At 47.0% G+C, this 27,599-nt stretch overlaps 1 protein-coding gene across 1 annotated transcript in view; it reads right to left on the bottom strand.

The window, feature by feature from the left end:
* clpb (ClpB family mitochondrial disaggregase) overlaps window positions 1–27,599 on the bottom strand; it is a 191,334-nt gene that overhangs the window by 45,459 nt on the left and 118,276 nt on the right. Inside the window, exon 8 of the mRNA XM_072262522.1 lies at window positions 2,169–2,246. Coding sequence (XP_072118623.1) covers window positions 2,169–2,246 — 78 coding nt within the window. The remainder of the gene's footprint in view (window positions 1–2,168; window positions 2,247–27,599) is intronic.

Below are 27,599 nucleotides of genomic sequence, written 5' to 3' on the forward strand. Positions count from 1 at the left end.
CCACCCCCACCACTTTATCTATCCCCTTACTGGTTTTTCACCTGGCACCTACCAGCTTTCTCCTTCCCACCCTCCCCCCACCTTCTTTATAGGGTCTCTGCCCCTTCCCCCTACAGTCCTGACGAAGGGTTCCGGCCCGAAACGTCAACCGATCGTTTCCACGGATGCTGCCTGACCTGATGAGTTCCTCCAGCGTGTTGTGTGTGTTTCCATGAGTAGCAGTTTGGGTGCAAGCTAAACAGAGGGGAGCAACAAACAAGGTGATGGAGGAGCCCGGCAGGCCAGGCAACATCTGCGCAGGGCAGTGGACTCGACCTGGAGTCACAATGGGAAACGTTGACTGTCCACTTCTCTCTGTGGATGCCCCTGACCACTAAGTTCCTCCAGCATCATGTCTGTTGCTCAAGATTCGTACCTGCACTCTTGTGTGTCTCCAAAACCAGAGTGGAGATAAAAACATTTGTGGATACACACTCAACAGAAACTACTGAAAAAGAATTAGATAAACAACTACAAAGAAAAAGGGTTCGTGTAGGCCTGGACGAAGAACACAGGAATGGCTCTAATTTCAAAGTTCAAAGTAAATTTATTATCAAAGTACAAATAGATCACCAAATACAAACCTGAGATCTGTTTTCTTGAGGAGCATATTCACAGTAAATGCAAGAAACATAATGAAAGACTGCACTCAGCAGGATGGACATACAACCAATGTGCAAAAGACAACAAATAACTATCCAGAACGTGAGATGAAGAGTCCCTGAAAGTGCATCCATATATTGTGGGAACAGTTCAGTGTTGGGGCCAGTGAAATTGAGCGAAGTTCTCCCCTTTGGTCCAAATGCCTGATGGTTGAGGGATAATAATGTTCCTGTGCCTGGTGGTGTGGGTCCTAAGACTCTTGTATTTTCTATCTGATGGCAGCAGTGATAAGAGCGCATGACCTGGGTGGTGGGGGTCTCTGATGATGGATGCTGCTTTCCTGCAACAGCGCTTCGTGTAGATGTACTCAATGGTGGGGAGGGCTTTACTCATGATGGACTGGGCCGTGTCCACCACTTTCTGTAGGACTTTCTGTTCAAGGACATTGGTGTTTCTATACCAAGCTGTGTTGCAGCCAGTCAATATACTCTCCACGTCACATCTACAGAAGTCTGTCAAAGTTTTAGATGCCATGCTGAATCTTCGCAAACTTCTGAGGAAGTAGAGGCATTGCCGTGCTTTCTTGGTAATGGCCCTCACAGAACGCTGGTGCAGTAATGATGAAATGAAAGGCCTCTTGAACTGAAAGCGCAGCACGATAGCGTGGCGGTTTGCAAAACACTTTACAGCACCAGCGATCGGGCTTCAATCCCCGCCGCGGTCTGTGTGGAGTTTGTAGGTTCTACCCATGACTACAAGGGTTTCCTCCAGATGCTCCAGCTTTCTCCCACATTCCACAGATGTATGGGTTAGAGCCCGTGAGTTGCAGGCATATGTTCACATCATAGCATGCTGATACTTGTGGGCTGCCCCAAGCACACTCTTGGACAGTGTTCATTGTTGATGCAAAAAGGCATATTTCACTGCATGTTTCGATGTACGTGACAAATAAAGCTAATATGTTAATCTAACTACTTTCATTGCACACCTGCCTGAAAGGGTGGTGGATAGAGATTCGATAGAATCTTCTGAAAAGTGAACTAGATAAACAATTGCACATTAGTTGCTCGTCAGTTTCTGTGTGTAATTTTTCTTTGATTCTATTGTATTTCTTCGTTTTCCTGTAAAAAATCCCTGAAAAAAAAAGAATCTCAGGGTTGTATGTGGTGACATACACGTACTTTGGTAATAAATTTACTTTCAACTTTGAAACAATGGAAAAGTAATGGCACAGAAGGAGAATAGAGGAGTAGCTCTAATTAAAGCGAACTCGCAAATTGCTGGCACAGTGATGATGGACAGAATGGCCTCTGTACTGTGAGTATTTACAATCTATGGGCCCTCTCTAACCAGACTAGTTTGCCCAGCAAGATGACACTGCTAGCCCACATGTGAAGCATGCTGGGGCAGGAAGGGGGATGAAGTGAAAGGGTTAAAAGCTCCTGGGTTCTGATCTCGGAGTGGCCCAGGGCTGTAATCTCCAGCAGGCAGCAAATGGCTTCAGCATCATTTAATTTAACAATTACCTATCCCAGACGAGCCGAGGAACAGGAAGACCAGGGGATGCTCATCGTCTGCCCAACCGTTCTCCTTTCTTCGGATGGCTACATTTAAAAGGAAAAAAGAGCGAATGAGAAAGACTTAGAAAAAAATATAAAAAATCGATTCTTCTTCTGCTCCCTACAATTATCACTAAGTATACACGATGTTATACCATCTTCATCCCACGCAATAGGCACCAGCAGCCATTAGCCCATCGGAGATTTCATTAAGGAGCAGGACCCAGGAGGGGCCAAATTGAGTTTGTATGGATCTCCTGAGCCTGCCCTCCCAGTTATGCGGATGGACTGCGCGCTGTCTGGCGGAGCACGCGGCGTTGCCAAGGAGATGGGATCGACAGTGAACGCAGGGGCAGGGGGTGGGGAACGGGGTGGCGGTGGGGGTCTAGGAGGGAAGGGCGTAGACGCGCACGCACACAACTAAGTGACCCACTGCAACCTGCTAATGCGGAGATTATTAATAATAATAAAAATTAATCTGTGGGAATTTGCTTTGTGTGTTAGCTAAAGGACATCCGCCCAAGTTCAGGGTGACTCTGCTGCACGCTGACTGACTCCGTGCATTAAATCCGATTTTGAAAAACCTGAAATGCTTGAATAATAGAGACTTGATTGGATTACTGTGATAAATCTATATCAGTCTTTAATCTTTCCAAATGTACCGGGGATAGAATCCTCCTTACATTCTCTTTCTTTTCCTCTGTGCGCTACTCACCCACTTTAAGGACTTGTGTGTTAAATTTCACATTGAACTTCTTGTTATTCAACAACAGAATATTAGCATCTTACACAGAACAGTGTGTTGGGGTAGGGAGAAACCCCCGCCAAAACGCTTGACATACTTCGTAGTCAAGGTCAGAAAGGATCCATCCCACCATCCCACACTCCCGACTGATGTTGGGATATACACATCACCGTAAGACACAGAAGCAGAATTAGGGCATTCGGCCCACTGAGTTTGCTCTGCCATTTCTTATCATGGCTGACTTATTATCCCTCTCCAACATATTCCTTTGCCTTCTCCCCGTAACCTTTGGTGCCCTGACTAATCAACCTCTGCTTTAAATATACCCAATGACTTGGCCTCCACAGCCGCCTGTGGCGATGAATTCCACAGATTCACCACCATCTGGCTAAAGAAAGCCCTCCTTAGTTCTGATCTGAATGGATGTCCCTCTATTCTGAGGCTGAGGCTTTTGGTCCTAGACTCCCCCCAACTATAGAAAACATCCTCTCCACATCCACTCTATCCAGGCCTTTCAATATTTGATAAGTTTTAATAAGATCTCCCCTCACTCTTCTAAACCTCAGCGAGTACAGGCCCAGAGCCATCAAATGCTCCTCATACGCTGACCCTTTCAGTCCTGAGATCATTCCTGTGAGCCTCCGCAGGACCTTCTCCAATGCCAGCACGTCTTTTCTTAGATAAGGGCCCAAAACTGCTCACAAACACGTAGGACTTGTGTGCTAAATTTCAGATTGGACTTCTGGAATAATGAGACACTAGTGTCCTCTGCAGAACACTGTGTCAGAGTGGGAAGAAACCCCTGTCGTGATGCTTGATATAGTGTGTAGTCAAGGTCAGAAAAGTTCCATCCCACTATCCCACACTCCCTATTAATAAAGCACTACAGCACACAAACAGGCCCTTCGGCCTACCTAGTCCCTGCCAGACTATCAATCCGTCCAGTCCCATCGACCAAACCCCTATACCATAGCCCTCCAGTCCCATCATGTAACTATCCAAATTTCTCTTAGGTGTTCATATCAAACACACATCCACCCCTTCCACTGGCAGCTCGTTCTACACTTGCCCCACCCACTGATTGAAGAAGTTCCTCCTCATGTTCCCCTTAAACATTTCACCCTTCACCCTTAATCTATGACCTAGTCTCACCCAGCCTTAGTGGAAAGAGCCTACTTGCATTTACCCTACCTATACCCCTCATAACTTTGTATACCTCTAACAAATCTATGCTCATTCTCCTATGCTCCAGGGAGTAAAGTCGGAACCTATTCAATCTTTCCCTATGTTGGTATTTATCACTGATATATCATGTCCTTTCTCTCATGATCCGCTGCCCTCTCCTATCAGATTCTTTCTTCTTCAGTCCTTACCTCTTCCCAGCTTCTCACTTCATCCTCCCTCCCCCACTCACCCATCTTCCCCCTCACCTGGTCTCACCTGTCCCCTGCCAGCTTGTCCTCCTCCCTCTCCCCCCACCTTCTGCTCCTTTCCTTTCCAGTCCTGAGGAAACAGAAAACAGAAATTCTCCTCTCTCCACTCATTCTATCCTACCTGCCAAGCATTTCCAACATATTATGAGTTTATTACCTTGTTGATGGACAGCCCTCTCATCTCAGTCAGCGAGTTGGGATTTCAAAGCAGACAACAGGTCTCAATGGGCCCAGTGGCCTACTTCTGTTCCTATGTCTTATAGTCAAATCCCATTCTACTGACTGGACAGAAAGAGCTCATACACAGCAGACCAGGCAGCATCTATGGAGGCAGCCAATGTTTCAGACCAAGACCCTTTATCAGGATTGGAAAGGAAGGGAGCAGAAGCTGTATTAAGAAGGTGGAGGTAGGGGGAGATCAAGCTGACAGATGACGGATGAGATCATGTGAGGGCGAAGGTGGATGGGAGGGGAGGCGGATGAAGTAAGAAGCTGCCCATCATCTCCCTCTGGTTCCTCTTTCCTTCCCTTTCTCCCATGAGCCACTGTCCCCTCCTATCAGATTCCTTCCTCTTCAGTCCTTTACCTCTTCAGTCCTTTACCTCTTCCACCTTTTACCTCCCCCCACCAGACAAAGTGTCTCGTCCCGAAACAGCGACTGTTTATTCATTTCCATAGATGCTGCTTAACTTGCTGGGTTACCCTAGAATTCTGTGTGTGATACCCTGGATTTCTAGCATCTACAGAATCTCTTGTGTTTATAATAAATACATTCACTGTGACTCTGGTGAGAACTCCAATGCTTTTTTTTGGAGAAAGTGGCTACAGGACCTTTTCCTTCCAGCCACAAATCAGAATCAGGTTTATTATCACTGTGTATGTGACATGAAATTTGTTGTTTTGCAGCAGCCATATGGTACTGTGCAAAACTCTCACAGCTAGGCACATATACATAGCTAGGGTATCTAAGACTTTTGCAAAGTACTGTATTTGTCAACGTGGAGCAGAGAGCCAGTTTGTTAATCTGTCGGGAGCAAAGGATGTTGGGAATGTTTGAGGCTAGTTCGCCGCGGGAGGGGCGTGGGACAGGTGGCAGAGGAGTACCAGGGACGGGGAGTGGCACAGGCGCAGTCACACCCAGCCCTGAGACACCAGGCAACGTCATTTGATTCCAAAACAATTGGTTTATTGATCATTACAGAAAATCTCTCTGGTGTTTCCCACTCCCTTCCCACTCTCAGTTCACAATAGAGACCCAGATCAGAATCAGGTGTATCGTCACTCACATATTGTGGTAAACCATGTATATATGTTGTAACTGGGTTACCTGTCTGGACACACCCCTCTGCTGACTGCCCCTGTGGCTCCTCCCACAGAGTCCTGTATAAAGGTGTTCGTCTTGCCCCTCCCCCTCAGTCCGGGGGCAGACACTCACTGTGGAGGTTGTATTGTACAGCGAATAAAAGCCTTTCAGTATTTTACCAAACCTCAGTCTTTTGGAGTAATTGAAGGTGCTTCAATTTTATTCGCTGTACATTTTAAAACATGGAACAGGCCCTGAGACCAGAAAAATTAGACCTCCATCCGCAAATGCCTGACGCTGGAAACGCTTTCGAACTCTGGCTGGCCTGCTTCGAAGCGTATCTAGAGGAGATTAAAGCGACTGACCCCGTAGCGAAGCGCAGAGTTCTACTCTCCAGGGTCAGTCCACGGGTTTATTCGCTGATCAGAGACCAGCCGAACTACGACGGCGCGATGAACACACTCAAAAGACAATACCTGCGGCCGATAAACAGCGTCTATGCTCGGCATCGCTTAGCGACACGGCAACAACGGTCCGGGGAATCGAGTGTTGAGTTTGTCTGGGCCCTACAGACACTCGTGCAGGCCTGCGATTGCCAGGAGCTGACGGCAGCGCAGCATGCAGAACTCCTAGTGAGAGACGCCTTCGTCACGGGGACCAGGTCAGTGTACGTGTGCCAGCGGCTGCTGGAAAAAGCCGATCTTACCCTAAGTTCAGCGATGGAGCTGGCTGATACGTTGGAGGCCGCTCTGCATAACTCCGAGGCTCTCCAGGCACGCGATCCTCCGATGGCCTTGTGGGTGCCGCAGACCCCGCAACCTGCCGGCGAATCGACCTCGGCTGCCGCCAGTCGTGAGTCCGCGAAGTGCTACTTCTGCGGATTGGAGAAGCACCCCCGGAAATGCTGCCCGGCCCGACAAGCTACCTGTTCCAGCTGCAGAAAGAAGGGCCACTTCGCCAAGGTCTGTAAGTCAAGACCGCGAGCGGGATCGAGCAGCGCCGCGTGCGAGACGTGGGGGTCACCATCTTCCCTGCACACTGCCACCACGTGCGAGACATGGGGGCCGCCATCTTCCCTGCACACTGCCACCACGTGCGAGACGTGGGGGTCGCCATCTTGCCTGCTGCCATCTTCCCTGCACGCCACCACCACGTGCGAGACATGGGGGCGGCCATCTTGGTCGGCGCCACCTCCCACCGCCTACGACCAACGGGTGCTCACGGGGCACCCCACCACGCTGGACCAAGACAGCGACACCACCCTGACTTCCGTGACCCTCGACCAAAGCGCTCACCACCAGCTCACAAGGTCAATGATGGATATCCTGGTGGAGGGGCACAGGACAAGCTGCCTGTTTGACACAGGCAGCACGGAGAGTTTTATCCACCCGGCCACGGTGCAGCATTGTGGACTCATGATACGGCCGGTAAGTCGGAGGGTCACCATGGCCTCCAGGTCGCATACAACAGACACCCGGGGGGGGTTGTGTAGCGACACTAGTGGTGCAGGGCACAGAATATCGGGACTTTACGTTACTGGTCTTGCCTCAACTGTGTGCCCCTGTGCTGTTGGGGTGGACTTCCAGAGCCACCTGAAAAGCGTGACAATGAAGTATGATGGGCCCCTCCCGCCAATTACTGTCATAAATCCCCTGTTTTGTAGAGATATGTCACGTACCCCGTTACTGACCACACACACACACCGACCCGCGCATCTCACCCAACATCATGCCAACTGCCGCACTACTGACACCACTTGCGGCCTCTCTACCCTCAGGATCCCTCCTCCACCGCTGTTCGCCAACCTGACCCCCGACTGTAAACCCGTGGCAACTAAAAGCCGGAGGTACAGCGCGGGGGACAGAGCTTTCATTAAGTCGGAGGTGCAGCGGCTGCTCAGGGAGGGGGTCATTGAGGCAAGCACAAGTCCTTGGAGGGTGCAGGTGGTCGTTGTTCGGATCGGGGAGAAAAATAGGATGGTCGTGGACTATAGCCAGACCATCAATAGGTTCACGCAGCTCGACGCGTACCCTCTACCCCGCATCGCGGATATGGTCAATCAGATAGCACAGTACAAGGTGTACTCGACCATAGACCTCCGCTTACCATCAGCTCCCCATCCGCCGGGAGGACCGCCCTTACACTGCCTTTGAGGCGGACGGCGGGCTTTATCAATTCCTGCGCGTCCCCTTTGGTGTCATGAATGGTGTATCTGTCTTCCAGAGTGCAATGGACCAGATGGTGGACCAGTGCCAACTGAAGGCCACGTTCCCATATCTGGATAACATCACCATCTGCGGTCACGACCAGCAGGATCATGACAACAACCTCCAAAAATTTCTCCAAGCGGCCAAATCTTTCAACCTCACCTATAACAAGGACAAGTGTGTATTTGGGACCACCCGACTTGCTATCCTTGGGTGTGTCGTGGAGAATGGAGTCATTGGCCCTGACCCCGACCGTATGCGCCCCTTGTTGGAACTCCCTCTTCCCAATACCCTCAGAGCCTTCAAAAGGTGCCTGGGCTTCTTTTCATATTATGCCCAAAGGGTCTCTAACTATGCAGACAAGGCCCGCCCCCGGTCAAGTCCACCACATTCCCCCCCTCTGCCGAGGCCCACGCGGCCTTCAACCGCATAAAAGGGGACATTGCCAAAGCAGCAATGCATGTGGTGGATGAGGCCATTCCCTTCCAAGTAGAGAGTGACGCCTCCGACTTTGCGCTGGCTGCTACCCTCAACCAGGCAGGAAGACCAGTGGCGTTCTTCTCCCGTACCCTTCAAGGCCCTGAAATTCGGCACTCTGCAGTAGAGAAAGAGGCCCAGGCCATAGTGGAAGCTATAAGGCACTGGAGGCACTATCTTGCCGGCAAAAGGTTCACCCTGCTAACTGACCAGCACTCAGTCGCATTCATGTTTAATAATCAGCAGCGGAGCAAAATCAAAAATGATAAAATTCTGAGGTGGAGAATCGAACTCTCCACCTACAACTATGACATCATGTACAGGCCTGGGAAGCTCAACAAGCCCTCCGATGCCCTATCCCAGGGAACATGCGCCAGTGCGCAGATTGACCGGTTATACACCCTACATGTAGACCTTTGCCACCCGGGAGTCACCCGGCTTTACCACTTCATGAAAGCCCGGAACCTGCCTTACTCCCTTGAGGAGATCAGGATGATGACCAGGGACTGCCAAGTCTGCGCAGAGTGCAAACCGCACTTCTACCGACCCGAAAAGGCACCACTCATCAAGGCCACCCGCCCCTTTGAGCAACTGAGTGTTGACTTTAAGGGCCCCCTTCCCTCCACCGACCGCAATGTGTACTTTCTTAACCCTGTAATTGACGACTACTTGCAGTTCCCCTTCGCCATCCCCTGCCCCGACACCACTATCACGTCAGTTATAGAAGCCCTGCGCAAACTCTTCACTCTGTTTGGATACCCATGCTATATCCACAGTGACAGAGGGTCCTCGTTTATGAGTGACGAGCTGCGCCAATATCTACTGGCTAGGGGAATTGCAACCAGTAGGACCACGAGCTATAATCCCCGGGGGAATGGACAGGTAGAGAAGGAGAATGGCACAGTGTGGAAAGCCACACTCTTAGCCCTCAGGTCAAAGGGACTGCCGGTCTCCCGCTGGCAGGAGGTCCTTCCCGAGGCACTCCACTCCATCCGCTCCGTTATGCACAGCCACCAATGCCACCCCTCCTGAGCGGCTCTTTTCTTTTCCCAGAAAATCGACCACTAGGACCACCCTACCATCTTGGCTGACGTCCTCGGGGCCAGTGCTGCTCCGGAAACATGCGAGGAGCAATAAATACTCCCCGATAGTCGAGATGGTTCACTTACTTCATGCGAACCCCCAGTACGCCTACGTGGTTTTACCTGATGGGCGGGAGGACACGGTCTCAATCCGCGACCTGGCACCCGCAGGAGCTCCGGGCCCCTACCCTGAACACTCCGTGGTGACTTTTGACCCCGTACCCACCAATGTATGTACCTACGACACACCGTGCACCCCAAACCCTATACAGACACCACACGACACTCCCATACCGGGTGCAACGCACACGCATGAGGGATTACCGACGCCTAACGTGCTGGCACCTGAAGTCAGGCCGGAGCCAGAACAACTGCCATCGCCAGTGCAATCACCGCCAGTGCTACATAGGTCACAGCGACGGACTCGACCGCCTGATAGACTTAACCTGTAAATATACTTCTTGTAAATATTGTCAGTCACTTCACGCCGCAGGACTCTTTTAAAAAAAAGGACGGGTGAATGTGGTAAACCATGTATATATGTTGTAACTGGGTTACCTGTCTGGACACACCCCTCTGCTGACTGCCCCTGTGGCTCCTCCCACAGAGTCCTGTATAAAGGTGTTCGCCTTGCCCCTCCCCCCTCAGTCTGGGGGCAGACACTCACTGTGGAGGTCGTGTTGTACAGCGAATAAAAGCCTTTCAGTATTTTACCAAACCTCAGTCTTTTGGAGTAATTGAAGGTGCTTCACATATGTCATGAAATTTGTTTTTTTTTTGTTCCAGCAGTACAGTGCAAGACATAAAATTATTATAAATTACTAAATAAACCGTGCAATAAAAAGAATAATGAAGTAGTGTTCGTGGGTTCATGAACCATTCAGAAATATGACGACGGAGCAGAAGCTGTTCCTGAAGCATTGAGTGTGGGTCTTCAGGGTTCTGTACCTGCTCCCCGAAGGCACCACATTAACGTGGTGGCTAGTGCAACGCCTTACAGCGATCAGTCCTCATTTCCCACCGATGTCTGTAAGGAGTCTGTACATTCTCAACATGAACACTCGTACATTCTCAGAGTTCAGGATCAGGTTTAATGTCACTGGCATACGTTGTGAAATTTGTTGTTTCGTGGCAGCAGTACATTGTAATACATAATAAAAATATAAATTACACTAAGAAATATATTTTAAAAAATTAAATAAGCAGTGGAAAAGAGAGGAAAAAAAAGAAAAAAGATTAGTGAGGTAGTGTACATGGGTTCATTTTCCATTCAGTAATCTGATGGCGGAGGGGAAGGAGCTGTTCCTAAAACATTGAGTGTGGGTCTTCAGACTCCTGCACCTCCTCCCTGATGGTAGCAATGAGGAGAGTACTAATCAACAAGCTCAAAAACCCGGCCCACTGGAGTACCTGAGGGTACTCAGTACTTCGACTTAAACCCTCAAGCTCGGGCTGAGAGGGAAGGTGTGACCCTGTGAAACACAGTTAACACCCCAGGTGATAAACTCTCAGTGGGAAGGTCTCATAAAGCAGGTTGGGCAGTAGGAGGTCGCTGGCAACAAGGAAAAGACATTTTTCTTGCCTGGTCCTCTCCTGGGGTCTGATGAAAGGTTTCAGAGTGTGAAGTTAGCTAGATATTGATTCTCATAAATACAATGTATTACTTTACTGAGATCAATATGAGGGCAGTCTTCAGAAGGCAAGGCAGCAGAAAATGGTTCTCCCTTCCCTTATTGCACCACTAATGTAGCAATTCATTCTAGATTGACTTACTTGCCTCCATCAAGTCACGGCTACTGTGGAAAGGAATCAAACTGTGTTGGTTTGACATGTGAAATCCCAGAAGCTCAATCAATCCTTAAAGGGCTATCTTCAGCCTAATCCACTCGTCTGCACCACTCCACAGTTCCTCAGGGTGGAGGCGTTAAGGGAGGTGGGGAGGGAGGGCAGCACCTTCTTATTAGATTAGCAGAAACAACCAAAGCTGGCACAGGGGAGATGTTAGGGGAGATGTTAAGGCAGATGACCAGAAGCTTGGTGGCGGAATAGGCTTTGAAGAGAACAAGAGGGAGAGTGGGGATGGAAGTCCAGAGGGAGGGAAGAAGCACACAGCAGCACAGTTCCTCCAGGAGGCTGTCAGGAAGTGCTTCTTAATACAAAGATGAAGGGAAATTTGGTCAACAGATAATTCTAAAACAGAATTTTTGTTGGCACAAAAGATTTTAAATATTAGTTTTAAAGATGAGCTTTATTTGTCACATGGACGTCCAAACATTGAAGCACAGTGTGTGCCCACTGACACTCAAATGGCAGCTGATTATCAAAGCTGCCATCTTTTATATGAAACTATTAACCATATTCCCTCTTTAAAGATTAGTTTTATTTGTCACACGTAAATTGAAACAAACAGTGAAATCCATTACTTCCATCAACAACCAACACAGTCCAAGGATATGGTGGGGGCAGCCCACAAGTGTCACCACACTTCTAGCACCAACAGAGCATGCCCATAACTTACTCACCCTAACCTGCACCAACAGAGCATGCCCAGAACTTACTCACCCTAACCTGCACCAACAGAGCATGCCCATAACTTACTCACCCTAACCTGCACCAACAGAGCATGCCCAGAACTTACTCACCCTAACCTGCACAGCGATGGACTGTGGGAGGAAATGGGAGCAACCAGAGGAAAGATATGCGGTCACGGTGAGGACATACAAACTCCTCATAGACAGCGGTGGGAATTCAACCCCAATCTTAGAGCTGGTGCTGCAAAGCTCCGCTGCAGTGGCTGATTTCCCACAGGTGCTCTGGTTCCCTCCCACATGGCAAAGCTGAGGCTGATTTGACACTGTGAACTGCCTTGTGCGTGCGAGTGAGTGCAGAATTGTTGCGAGAGGCGGGAAGTTGATGAAAATGTGACGAGAATTAAAAATGGGATTAGTGTGAAGGGGTGACGGTCAGCATGGAGTCAGCGGGCTGAGAGGCAACATTCCCTCTCACTTCTTTCACAGCTGCGAGGACTAACCATTGCTCTGAGCAGGAAATTTTTACACGGCCTGAAAACTGAATGGCACTTTTTTTTTGTTAATATGCATACTATGAATATTTAGAATGAAAATTGAAAAATCTAATAGTTTTGACTTTACTTATAAATTGAAGGGTATTATGAATTACAGTACAACAACGAAAATCCCTCATGCTTCGTAACCTTTTTCTTGTGTCTTTATTCCAGCTGCGTGGCAACAAAGGCTATGTGCTTGGGAGCATTTTAGTTAGTGTGTGGCCATGTACCCACATAGCTTAGAGTGATGAGTGGCCTAATTGATTTTAATACTATGTGTTGTACATGACTTTAACACTCTAGGTAGGGCCAGGGTAGGCAAAGGCATGGGAACATCTGCAGAGCACGTAAACGTGGATGCTCAAAAGACTAGAATTGAAGCAATGTTGGTAAGTTGAAGGACTACACAAAAAAATTTCATGACATACATTCAGTGGTCACTTTATTGTGTAGCTCCTGTACCTGATAAAATGGAAATTAATGTACGTTCGAGGTCTTCTGCTTCTGTAGCCCTTTCAAGGTTCAACGTGTTGTGCGTTCAGTGATGCTCTTCTGCACACCACTGCTGTAATGTGTGGTACTTGAGTTACTGTCACCCCCCTGTCAGCTTTACCCAGTCTGGCCATTCTCCTCTGACCTCTCTCATTAACAAGGTGTATTCACCCTCAGAACTGCAGCTCAGTGGATGCTTTTTTTTGTTTTTTGCACAATTTCCTGTAAGCTCTAGAGACTACTGTGTATGAAAATCCTAGTTGTTTCAGAGATACTCAAACAACTCTGTGTGGCACCGACAATCATTCCATAGTCAGTCCCTTACATCACATTTCTTCCCCATTCTGATGTTTGGTGTGAACAGCAAATGAACCTCTTGACCATGTCTGCATGCTTTTATGCATTGATTTGCTGCCGCATGGCTGGCTGATGAGATACTTGCATTAACGAGCGGGTATATAGGTGTGTCGGCACAATATCAGCATGTCAGTTAGCAGGGCAGCAGGGCACCGGAGTGGTTAGTACAACGCTTTACAATGCCTGTGATCACCGATCAGGTTTGAGTATTTGTAAGGAGTTTGTACTTTCTCCTTCTGTGTGGATTTCCTCCAGGTGCTCTGGTTTCCTCCCACATTCCAAATGTATGGGCTGGGATTATTAAACTGTGAGCATGGGTACTTATTCGGACTGTGCTTGTTGTTGACATGTTTCATTGTAAACTTTCAAGTTCAATATATATGTGACAAATGAGGCTAAGTCTTAAATCCTTAATAACCACAACATATTCGGACTGTGCTTGTTGTTGACATGTTTCATTGTAAACTTTCAAGTTCAATATATATGTGACAAATGAGGCTAAGTCTTAAATCCTTAATAAACCTGATTCTGATTTTGAAATGGAGCTTGTGTCGCAGAAACAACCTGGCCCTCAACATCAGTAAGACGAAAGAGCTGATTGTGGACTTCAGGAAGGGTAAGACGAAGGAACATATACCAATCCTCATAGTGGGATCAGAAGTGGAGAGAGTGAGCAGTTTCAAGTTCCTGGGTGTCAAGATCTCTGAGGAACTAACCTGGTCCCAACATATCGATGCAGTTATAAAGAAGGCAAGACAACACCTATACTTCATTAGGAGTTTGAAGAGATTTGATATGTCAACAAATACACTCAAAAACTTCTATAGGAGTACTGTGGCGAGCATTCTGACAGGCTGTATCACTGTCTGGTATGGGGGGGGGGAGGGGGCTACTGCACAGGACCAAAAGAAGCTGCAGAGGGTTGTGAGTCTAGTGAGCTTCATCTTGGGTACTAGCCTACAAAGTACCCAGGACATCTTCCGGGAGCGGTGTCTCAGAAAGGCAGCGTCCATTATTAAGGACCTCCAGCACCCAGGACATGCCATTTTCTCACTGTTACCATCAGGTCGGAGATACAGAAGCCTGAAGGCACACACTCAGCGATTCAGGAACAGCTTCTTCCGCTCTGCCATCTGATTCCTAAATGGACATTGGACCAGTGAACACAACCTCACTTTTTTAATATATATTATTTCTGTTTTTTGCACAATTTTTAATCGATTCAGTATAGATATACTGTAATTGATTTACTTATTTATTTCTTCTGTAAGAACTGGTCAGTCCTGGACCGGGGTAATGATTTTGTGGCACGTATCGTCTCCCGAACCATCCTGAAGGACAGATGGGTAATCGCATGAACTGGTCAGTCCTGGACCGGGGTAATGGTATTGTGGCACGTATCGTCTCCCGAACCATCCTGAAGGGCAGATGGTTGAGTGAGTGCAAGGCATTGTGCAGTTTGAGCTACAGACAAAGATGCTGCTGTGTCTTTAAATGGTAGACACTGGCCTGTTTAAGGCTGGAAGCAAATTTCCCCCAAATTTGATTAGCATCCAGCAGCCTCTCCATAAACCCTACTGTCTAATGCGTAGAGACACCACCTGTGTCAGAGCCTTGCCCGGCCCATTCATCAAGCTTTAGCCAATTAGCAGGAGCCTGCTGCCAGGAACCACTGGCAGCTGTTTCGTAAAGGAGGGGGGAAGAGAGTGCGAGGATGCAACGGGGGCAAATGATTGATTGGGGGGGGAATGAGGCAGCACAGAACAGCAAACAAAACATCAGAAGGACAAAGGAGTGACAGCAAGAGCTCCCGCAAAACGGGGAGAGGAATGCATTCACAGAGGGTTTGTCCATGTCATTCCAGGCAGACCTTGTCTGTCGGACGACTCAGTCGAAATCTTATTAAGCAGAATGTGACCAGCCTCCCGCATTGTTACGGAAACAATTTGTCCTTGTAAGTAAACACGGCGATGCACAGTGTTCCTGACCTGGCTCCTTGCTGCCATTTACTTCACCATTTGAATGACTTAAATTGGAGAGAACAGATGGACTTAAAAAAAGATTTTAAAAAATTTATTTAAATAAGAGGCAAGCAGCACAACATCAGGCTATTCAATCCAACAGGTCCATGCCAGGGATCATGAGACACACAAGCCCTCCTGGCTAAACGATTCGAAAGGGGGAATGATTTTATGCACATTGAAGGGAGCTTGACACGGTAAATGAAGAGAAACAATTTTTTAATATGTTCAAGGCTTCTAGTTTTGTACTCTCTCAAAAGGGCAGCAGAGTAGCACTGGGTTTAGTGCTTCGCTTGACAGTGGCAGTGTTCATGGACTGGAGTTCAATTCCTGCCACTGTCTGTAGGAGTTTATATGCTCTCCTCGTGACTGCATGGGTGTCCTCACACAATCCAACAATATATGGGTTAGGGTTAGTGAAATCTGTGGGCATGCTATGCTTGAGTCGGAAGCACGGTGACACTCGCGGACTGCCCACTGCACAATCCTCGCTGGTTTGATTTTACACAAATGTTGCAGTTCACTGCATGTTTCGACATTCTGCACATATGACAAATAAAGCTAACTTTAAGAAATATTTTCGCCATGATAGATTTTTATCTGTTGAACCTGCGTTTCATTTGGAGTCTGAACATATTTCCATGCAGTGGAGTCTTTTCATACTCAAACTCTTTACTTCTGATGATATTGAGTTTCAGTAGGGTACGATTCCAAAGGTCCTGGTAATTATTTATTTGTTCGGGGGAGATGCACGTTGCCAGTATTTCCATCATTAATTGTCTCTCCCTACTTGTTGCCAAACTGAGGAGGCAGTAAGTGTGAACCTCTTGGTCATTCCGGAGTCACAGGTAGCCCAGACCAGGGAAATCCTGTCCTGCAGAAAATACTGTACTCAGTGGCCACTTTATTAGGTACACCTGCACATCTGCTCGTTAAAGCAAATATCTAATCAACCAATCATGTGGCAGCAACCCAATGTCTAAAGGCATGCAGGCATGGTCAAGAGGTTCAGATGTTGTTCAGACCAAACATCAGAACAGGGAAGAAATGTCACCTAAGTGACTTTAACCGTGGAATGATTGTTGGCGCCAGACAGGATGGTTTGAGTATCTCAGAAACTGCTATGATTTGGAATTTTCACACACACATTCTACAACAGATGGCATTACCCTGGCCTTGACACACCTAGAAAACAAGGACACTTATCTCAGAATGTTGATTCTGGATTTCATTTCAACATTCAACATTATTGTACCATAGACCTTGATGAACAAACTCCCACTCCTTGGTCTAAATATACTACTGGGTTTTGGCCTTTCTAACGAACAGATCTCAGATAGTCAGGATGCACAATTGCTCTTCCCTCCCCATTATCAGGTGCCTCCTAGGGCTGTGTGCTGAGCCCATTGCTGTGCACTTTGCACACCCGACTGCACAGCCAAGCACCTGAGTAATCATATTGTCAAGTTTGCTAATGACATGACAGTGGTGGGGCTCATCACCAGCAACGATGAGATGGTCTACCAGGAGGAGGTGGAAAAACTCAAGACCGGGTTCCAGGTAAATAACCTCTTCCTGAATGTCAACAAGACAAAGGAAGTGGTTATTGACTTCCGAAGAACTTCACCTTACATCGGCGGCACAGCAGTGGAAATTGTGAGCAGTGTCAAACTCCTGGGAAAGCACATCTTGCACAACCTCTCGTGGTCCCAGAACATATTCTACACAATCAGAAAAGCTCACCAATGCCTGTATCTTCTGAGATGGCTGAAGAGAGCTGGATTATGCACGTCATTCTACAGATGTACAATAGAGAGCATCCTAACAAACTGCATCACTGCCTGGTACGGAAACTGCTCTGCGGCAGACAGGAAGCCTCTACAACGGGTCGTCAAAACTGCCAATGCATCACTGGCACCAGCCCATCCACCAACAAGGACTCTTCAAGGCAGAAAGGTGCCAGAAAAAGGCCAGTAACATCATGAAGGGTCCCACCCACCCTGCTCATAGACTGTCTGTCCCTCTCCCATCAGGGAGGAGGCTACATAGCATCCACACCAGGACCACCAGACTCAAAAATAGTTACATTCCCCAAGAGGTAAGTCTGATCAACACTACCCACTAATCCACCGCTCCACACCCCCAACTACCACTACTTTATCACTTTCTGTCAGTCACTTTATGTACAAACACTCCTGTACCTAGAGTCACTTTGTGGACATACAATCAATGTACATAAGCTATCTTATGTATTTAAATTTGTGTTTATTAAATTATTATCTTCCTTATCTGTGTTTTCTTTGTGCTGCATCGGATCTGGAGTAACAATTATTTTGTTCCCCTTTACACTTGTGTACTGGCAATGACATGAAACAACCTTGATGTCATGTAGTGTATATGGATTTCAGTAAGGTATTTGACAAGGTTTCCCATGCAAGGCTCCCTCAGAAAGTAAGGAGGGATGGGATCAAAGGAGACATTGCTTTGTGGGTTCAGAATGGGCTTGCTCACAGAGGGCAAAGGGTAGCTGTAGATGGTTGGTATTCTACATTGAGGACGGTGACCAGTGGTGTTCTGCAGGGATCTGTTCTGGGACCTCTCCTCTTTGTGATTTTTATAAATGACCTGGATGAAGAAGTATAAGATGGGTTAGTAAATTTGCTGATGACACAAAGGTTGGGGGTGTTGTGGATAGTCTGGAGGGTTGTCAGAGGTCACAGCAGCACATCAATAGAATGCAAAACTGGGCTGAGAAGTGGCAGATAGACTTCAACCCAGTTAAGTGTGAAGTGGTTCATTTTGGTAGGTCAAATTTCAAGACAGAATATAATATTAATGATAAGAATCTTGACAATGTGGAGGATCTGAGAGCTCTTGGGTCCAGTGTCCATAGGACACTCAAAGCTGCTGAGCAGCTTGACAGTGTTGTTAAGAAGGCGTATGGTGAGTTGGCATTCACCAACAATGGGATTGAGTTCAAGAGCCATGAGGCAATGTTATAGCTATACAAGACCTTGGTCAGACCCCACTTGGAGTACTGTGTTCAGTTCTGGTCACCTCACTACAGGAAGGATGTGGATACTATGGAGAGAGCGCAGAGGAGATCTACAAGGATGTTGCCTGGATTGGAGGCTGTACCTTATGAGAATAGGTTGAGTGAACTTGGCCTTTTCTCCTTGGAGTGACAGAGGATGAGAGGTGTTCTGATAGAGATGTATAAGATGATGAGGGCATTGATCATGTGGATACCCAGAGGCTTTTTCCCAGGGCTGAAATGGCTAACACGAGGGGGCAAAGTTTTAAGGTGCTTAGAAGTAGGTACAGAAGGGATGTCAGGGGTCAGTTTCTCACACAGAAAGTGGTGGGTGCGTGGAATGCACTGCTGGCGATGGTGGTGGAAGCGGATACAATAGGGTCTTTTAAGAGACTCTTAGATAAGTATATGGAGCTCAGAAAAATAGAGGGCTATGCGGTAGGGAAATTTCTAAGCTGTCTCTAGAGTAGATTACATGGTTGGCACAACATTATGGGATGAAGGGTCTGTAATGTGCTGTAGATTTCTACGTTCTATGTTCTATGAGGCTTGAGTCTCCAGAGTTTACAGAGAATGGTGTGAAAAACAAAATAAAACATTCAGTGAGTGGCAATGCCGTGGGTGAAAATGTCTTGTTAATGAGAGAACACAAACAACAGGAATTCTGCAGATGCTGGAAATTCAAGCAACACACATCAAAGTTGCTGGTGAACGCAGCAGGCCAGGCAGCATCTCTAGGAAGAGGTACAGTCGACGTTTCAGGCCGAGACCCTTCGTCAGGACTAACTGAAGGAAGAGTGAGTAAGGGATTTGAAAGTTGGAGGGGGAGGGAGAGATCCAAAATGATAGGAGAAGACAGGAGGGGGAGGGATGGAGCCAAGAGCTAGACAGGTGATTGGCAAAAGGGATATGAGAGGATCATGGGACAGGAGGTCCAGGGAGAAAGACAAGCGGGGGGGGGGGAACCCAGAGGATGGGCAAGGGGCCATGTGTGGTCGACACAGACTGGGAGACCGCTTTGCTGAACACCTACGCTCTGTCCACCAGAGAAAGCAGGATCTCCCAGTGGCCACACATTTTAATTCCACATCCCATTCCCATTCTGACATGTCTATCCATGGCCTCCTCTACTGTAAAGATGAAGCCACACTCAGGTTGGAGGAACAACACCTTATATTCCATCTGGGTAGCCTCCAACCTGATGGCATGAACATTGACTTCTCTAACTTCCGCTAATGCCCCAACTCCCCCTCGTACCCCATCTGTTACTTACTTTTATACACACATTCTTTTTCTCTCTCTGTCCCTCTGAATATACCTCTTGCCCATCCTCTGGGTCCCCCCCCCCTTGTCTTTCTTCCCGGACCTCCTGTCCCATGATCCTCTCGTATCCCCTTTTGCCAATCACCTGTCCAGCTCTTGGCTCCATCCCTCCCCCTCCTGTCTTCTCCTATCATTTTGGATCTCCCCCTCCCCCTCCAACTTTCAAATCTCTTACTCACTCTTCCTTCAGTTAGTCCTGACGAAGGGTCTCGGCCTGAAACGTCGACCGCACCTCTTCCTACAGATGCTGCCTGGCCTGCTGCGTTCACCAGCAACTTTTATGTGTGTTGTTAATGAGAGAGTTCAGAGGAGAATGGCCAGACTGGTTCAAACTGACAGGAAGATGATGGTAACTCAAATAATCACGTGCAGAACAGCATTTCTGAAAGTACAACACATTGAACCTTGAAGTGGATGGCTACAGCAGCAGAAGATTACAAACGTACACTCAGTGGCCACTTTATTAGGAACAGGAGTGTAAGTGAACCAGATGGGGATTCACAAACTTGACCATTTTTATTTTTTATTTAATTACTTCTAACTTAAATTCTCAAGACGTCACGGTGGGATTCAAAAGTTATTTCTCTGAGTTAACAAGTTCAGGTTTATTGTCATCTGACTGTACATATATACAACCAAATGAAACAGCCTTCCTCCGGACCACGGTGTACCCACAAAACGTTTATCACCCGCAGCACGTAAAACAAAATATTACCATAAAGAAGTTAATAAAATATAATTTAAAATGTACATAGTGTGCAGCACAGGTATACAGTAAACAGCTCACTGTCCCAGTGATGAGTCCTCGGTGGTGCCAGGGTATTCATGAGTCTCACAGCTTGAGGGAAGAAGCTGTTACCCTGATGCTCCTGTCCCTCCTTCCTGATGGTGGTGGGTCTAAGAGATTGTGGGATGGGTGGTAGGGGATCCTTGACAATGCTTTGGGCCCTTTGTGCACAACACTCCCGGTAAATGTCAGAACATGATAGTGAAGCTGTACAGAGTTCCATACACAGCGTCCATGGTGAACTAGTTCTCAGCCTATACTAATCCCCTTCTCCTACAATAAGACTGTATCATTCCATGCTTTGCATGGATTACAGGAGGTTGCAGAGGGTTGTAGACTTAAGCCTGATTTATACTTGTGCGTACGAGCTATGCTGTAGGCCTAATTTATACTTTTGCGTAGCCCTATGCCGTAGCGAGCATGCATTGCTGTGTCTGCGTCGCTCTGCAATTCACCGCCAAAACGCTAGTTGGCGGTGGGGTTTCTATGCCACTGTGTTGAGTTTCTTCGTGAGAGACATGGACGAGGAAATGCATTTCAAATATTTTCGGATGCCAGCAGGTAGATTTGACGACTTGGTTCATCGTCTCCAACCATTTATTTCGCATCAGTGTACAGTCATGGCGGAGAAAAGCCACTGGAAATGCGTAGGAGGAAATGCGATGCTACCAAGCGGGCCAATCACAGTTGTTGCAGTCTGCATCGCCACTATGCGTGAGTTTCTTTTTTGGGGAGGTGCACGTCACCCTACAGCGTAGGGTACGCGGTACCTACGGCGTACATTTGATGCAGAAGTATAAATCAGGCTTTGGACAGTTCCATCATAGGTGCCACGACAGTTAGCGGTTAGTGCGACTCAATTACAGCTTGAGGCGTCAGAGTTCTGAGTTCAATTTTTATTTATTTTGTTAAGCGATACAGCATGGAGTATGCCCTTCCAGCCCTCCAGTCACGCCGTCCCAGCAACCCCACAACGCTGATTAAACAATGGACAATTTGCAGTTACCAGTTAACCTAGCTGATACGTCCTTGGCCTGTGGGAGGAAACGGGAGCACCTGGAGAAAATCCATGCATTCCACAGGGAGGATGTTCAGAGACTCCCTACAGAACAGCTACGGACCTGAAATCCAAACTCTGGAATGCCCAGAGCTGTGATAGTGTTGGGCTAGCTGCTATGCTACAGTGGCATCTAACTTTGACGTCCTCTGTAAGAATGTTTGTACATCTAAGGTAAGGACATGCTCAACACAGCTTTGAGGGCTGAAGGGCCTGTATTGTGCTGTAGGCTTTCTATGTTTCTGAGTTCTTCCCATGTGCATGTGGGTTCCCTCCAAGTGCTCCAGTTTCCTCCCTCTTAATAAATAATCATCTGAATCCTCCCAAGCGTCTGGGTCAGTCTTGCCCTGTTTATGTTTAACTTTTCTGTAAAATTCTTAAATTTCTTTTGTTTTACCCTGTAAATGCTGCAAGAAAATTAATGTCAAGGTATTATATGATAATACATTTACTTTGAGCTTTGCCTCAAGAAGGCAGCATCCATCATTAAAAACCCTCCACACGCAGGACATGCTCCCTTCTCATCATTAGCATCAGGGAGGAGGTACAGGAGCCTGGAGACACACACTCAATGTTTTAGGAACAGCTTTTTTCCCTCCGCCATTAGATTTCTGAATGGACAATGAACGCTACCTCATTATTCATCTTTTGCACTGTTTTTGTATTTTTGTAACTTATAGTATTCTTTAAGAGGGGCTGTGTACTGCTGCTGCAAAACAACAAATTTCATGACATCTACCAGCAATAATAAACCTGATTCTGATTGAAGTCTCTGTCTAAATGCCCCTTCCAGGCACATAAAACATTACAGCATAGTACAAGCCCTTTGACACACAGTGTTGTGCTGACCTACTAACCTACTCTAAAATAGGATAGTATCAATTCCAAAGAAGAAGCATACAAATTAGCCAGAGAAAGTGGCTCACCTGAGGACTGGGAGAAATTCAGAGTTCAGCAGAGGAGGACAAAGGGCTTAATTAGGAAGGGGAAAAAAGATTATGAGAGAAAACTGGCAGGAAACATAAAAACGGACTGTAAAAGCTTTTATAGGTATGTGAAAAGGAAAAGACTGGTAAAGACAAATGTAGGTCCCCTGCAGACAGAAACAGGTGAATTGATTATGGGGAGCAAGGACATGGCAGACCAATTGAATAATTACTTTGGTTCTGTCTTCACTAAGGAGGACATAAATAATCTTCCAGAAATAGTAGGGGACAGAGGGTCCAGTGAGTTGGAGGAACTGAGCGAAATACATGTTAGTAGGGAAGTGGTGTTAGGTAAATTGAAGGGATTGAAGGCAGATAAATCCCCAGGGCCAGATGGTCTGCATCCCAGGGTGCTTAAGGAAGTAACCCAAGAAATAGTGGATGCATTAGTGATAATTTTTCAAAACTCGTTAGATTCTGGACTAGTTCCTGAGGATTGGAGGGTGGCCAATGTAACTCCACTTTTTAAAAAAGGAGGGAGAGAGAAACCGGGGAATTATAGACCAGTTAGCCTAACGTCGGTGGTGGGGAAACTGCTGGAGTCAGTTATCAAAGATGTGATAACAGCACATTTGGAAAGCGGTGAAATCATCGGACAAAGTCAGCATGGATTTGTGAAAGGAAAATCATGTCTGACGAATCTCATAGAATTTTTTGAGGATGTAACTAGTAGAGTGGATAGGGGAGAACCAGTGGATGTGGTATATTTGGATTTTCAGAAGGCTTTTGACAAGGTCCCACACAGGAGATTAGTGTGCAAACTTAAAGCACACGGTATTGCGGGTAAGGTATTGGTGTGGATGGAGAGTGGTTAGCAGACAGGAAGCAAAGAGTGGGAATAAACGGGACCTTTTCAGAATGGCAGGCGGTGACTAGTGGGGTACCGCAAGGCTCAGTGCTGGGACCTCAGTTGTTTACAATATATATTAATGACTTGGATGAGGGAATTAAATGCAGCATCTCCAAGTTTGCGGATGACATGAAGCTGGGTGGCAGTGTTAGCTGTGAGGAGGATGCTAAGAGGATGCAGGGTGACTTGGATAGGTTGGGTGAGTGGGCAAATTCATGGCAGATGCAATTTAATGTGGATAAATATGAAGTTATCCACTTTGGTGGCAAAAATAGGAAAACAGATTATTATCTGAATGGTGACCGATTAGGAAAAGGGGAGGTGCAACGAGACCTGGGTGTCATTATACACCAGTCATTGAAAGTGGGCATGCAGGTACAGCAGGCGGTGAAAAAGGCGAATGGTATGCTGGCATTTATAGCGAGAGGATTCGAGTACAGGAGCAGGGAGGTACTACTGCAGTTGTACAAGGCCTTGGTGAGACCACACCTGGAGTATTGTGTGCAGTTTTGGTCCCCTAATCTGAGGAAAGACATCCTTGCCATAGAGGGAGTACAAAGAAGATTCACCAGATTGATTCCTGGGATGGCAGGACTTTCATATGAAGAAAGACTGGATGAACTGGGCTTGTACTCGTTGGAATTTAGAAGATTGAGGGGGGATCTGATTGAAACGTATAAAATTCTAAAGGGATTGGACAGGCTAGATGCAGGAAGATTGTTCCTGATGTTGGGGAAGTCCAGAACGAGGGGCCACAGTTTGAGGATAAAGGGGAAGCCTTTTAGGACCGAGATGAGGAAAAACTTCTTCACACAGAGAGTGGTGAATCTGTGGAATTCTCTGCCACAGGAAACAGTTGAGGCCAGTTCATTGGCTATATTTAAGAGGGAGTTAGATATGGCCCTTGTGGCTACGGGGGTCAGGGGGTATGGAGGGAAGGCTGGGGCGGTGTTCTGAGTTGGATGATCAGCCATGATCATAATAAATGGCGGTGCAGGCTCGAAGGGCCGAATGGCCTACTCCTGCACCTATTTTCTATGTATGTTTCTATGTAAAATCCCTTCTACGTAGTCCTCTATTTTTCTATCATCCACATGCCCCTAATGTATCTGCCTCTACCACCACCCCTGGCAGCGAGTTGCCTGCACCTACCACTGTCTGTGTAAAGAACTCAGCTCTAACATCCCCCTCCACATATTCCTCCAATCACCTTAAAATTATACCCCTTAAAATTATACCCAAGACGGCCATTCACGGGTCTAGGTGGTGGAAGGTTGAGGCCTCTGCCAGGGCCAACCCCCTGCCCCTCTTCCGAGGATACGTTCATGCCCAGCTGTCCTTGGAGAGGGAGCACGAGGTCACAATGGGTACAGTGCAGGATTTCCAGGAGCGATGGGCCCATCAGGGAATAGTCAATAATAATCATATTTTAATTTGAATTTAATGTGAGTGTGTTGTAAACACTGAATGTTTGTACTTTGTGTATTTGTTGCATAAATAAACTTTTGTAGTTTTGTAAAAAAAGTGGGTGCTGCTGTGGGACTGCTGTTTCCTATGTAGTACTACTATTTGCAATGAGATTCTGAGACCCTTTTTCTCATATGGGTACCATTCACTGAGAGAGTAATACTCTGCTTATAGAATGGGGTTCATGCTCTGTGTCTGTAACCTCACTCATTCCCTCGGTCTCCAGAAGAATCACAATTTAACTATCTGATTGACACTAGCTCAGTCACCATACCACTCTCCACAGGAAACACATACCTGGACAATTATACCAGTGCCCAAGAAGAGCAATGTGAGCTCCCTCAATGACTATCGTCCAGTAGCACTCACAACTACGGTGATGAAATGCTTTGAGAAGCTGGTCAGGGTCAGAATCAACTCCTGCCTCAGCAAGGACCTGGACACACTGCAATTTGCCTGTCACCACAATAGGTCTACAACAGACGCAATCTCAATGGCTCTTCACATGGCCTTAGATCACCTGGATAATACAAACACCTACATCAGGATGCCGTTCCTTGATTATAGCTCAGCATTTAACACCATCATTCCCATAATCCTGATCGATAAGCTACAGAACCTGGGCCTCTGAACCTCCCTCTGCAACTGGATCCTTGACTTCTTACCAGAAGACCATAATCTGTGCGGGTTGGTGATAACATCTCCTCCTCGCTGACGATCAACACTGGCGCACGTCAGGGGTGTGTGCTTAGCCCACTGTTCTACTCTCTCTATACCCATGACTGTATGACTAGGTATAGCTCAAATGCCATCTATAAATTTGTTGATGATACAGTCATAGTTGGCAGAATCTCAGATGGGGATGAGGGGGCGTACAGGAGTGATATTTACCAGCTGGTTGAATGGTGATGTAGCAACAGCCTTGTACTCAATGTTAGTAAGATCAAAGAGCTGATTATGGACTTCAGAAAGGGTAAGATGAGAGAACACGAACCAATCCTCACAGAGGGATCAGATGCAGAGAGAGTGAGCAATTTCATGTTCCTGGGTGTCAAGATCTCTGAGATCTAACCTGGTCCCAACATATCAATGTAGCTATAAGGAAGGCAAAACAGTGGATACGTATCATTAGGAGTTTGAGGAAATTTAGCTTGTCACCTACAATGCTTGAAAACTTCTGTAGATGTACTGTAGAGAGCATTCTGACATGCTCCATGACTGTCTGGTATGGGTGGGGTGGGGGCGCTACAGCACAAGATTGAAAGAAGCTACAGAAAGTTGTAAAATTAGTCAGTTCCATCTTAGGTACTAGCCTCCGTAGTATCCAGAACATTTTCAAGGAGTGGTGCCTCACAAAGCTGACGTCCATTATTAAGGACCCCATCACCCAAGACATGCCCTTTGTTCATTGTTACCGTCAGGAAGGAGGTACAGGAGCCTGAAGACACACACTCAGGGATTCAGGAACAGCTTCCTCCCCTCTGCCATCCGATTTCTAAATGGACATTGAACCTATGAACACTACCTCACTTTTATTATTTCTGTTTCTGCACTATTTTTAATTTAACTATTTAAGGTACATACATATACTTACTGTAAACAATTCTTTTTTTCTATATTATCGTGTATTGCACCATACAGCTGCCACTAAATTAACAAATTTCACGACAAATGCCGGTGATAATAAACTGGATTCAGATTCTAGAACAAACAGAACAGAGACTGTTACAGCATAATACAGGCCATTTGGTCCACAATGTTGGGCCAATCCTTTAACCTACTCAATCTTCCGTCCTAAATAGCCCTCCATTTTCCTTTTATCCATGTGCCTAAGTAAGAGTTTCTTATATGTCCCTAATGTATCTGCCTCTGCCACCATCCCTGGAAACATGTTCCATGCACCCACCGCTCTCTGTGTAAAAAATATCTACCTCTGTCCTCCCCCTTTCCTCTAATCACCTTAAAAATTAAGTCCCCTTCTACTAGCCTAGGAAAAAGTCTCTGGCTATCCACTCTGTCTATGCCTCTTACCATCTTGTACACCTCTACAAGTCACCTCTCATCCTCCTTCACTCCAAAGCCCTAGCTCACTCAACCTATCCTCATAAGGAATGCAGAAAAGGCCCAGCTTTTCTGCAGAGCCTCTGGAAGAATCACAAAGAATTGCGATCCTAAGGAAGGATTATGGGGTAGATTCCTGGTCTGTGGAAAAGTACTAGGATATTAAAAAGCTTTTATCACAGGAATGGAGCTCAAATTCACGGCTTTTTGAGTGCCACAGCTATAGCGAGGGCAGACAGCAGTGTGAGCTGGCACCTGTGGGACTGGAGGCTGAAGTTCAGTGTAAAAGGGAAAGATAACTCAATCATCTCTTTTCTCTGCAAAGTCCAGAATAAAGGATCAGTTAAGAACAAAACGCCTGTCAAAATAAATTTTGCAAAGTGCGGCTTCAGGGCGATTTGAGAAGGGTGGAAATTGCTGGGACGTGGGCCTTGGTTTGACGTGATTTACGCACGGTCGCTGACACGGTGTGGGGCCGGCAGTGCTGACGGTGACGAGCGCCGAGGGAGAGATTCAGCCTGCGGGTGCAGTTAGCTGCTCAATCAACAGGGCTCACGGACACTTGTGAGGCAGCCCGATGACTTCTGTTGCTGACGGCCCTCAGTCATTCCGATACAAATGCACTTTCATCATCGGCGGGGAAATGGGC

The sequence above is a fragment of the Mobula birostris genome, chromosome 7 (assembly GCF_030028105.1).
Source record: "Mobula birostris isolate sMobBir1 chromosome 7, sMobBir1.hap1, whole genome shotgun sequence".
In the NCBI taxonomy this organism is placed as follows: Eukaryota; Metazoa; Chordata; class Chondrichthyes; order Myliobatiformes; family Myliobatidae; genus Mobula; species Mobula birostris.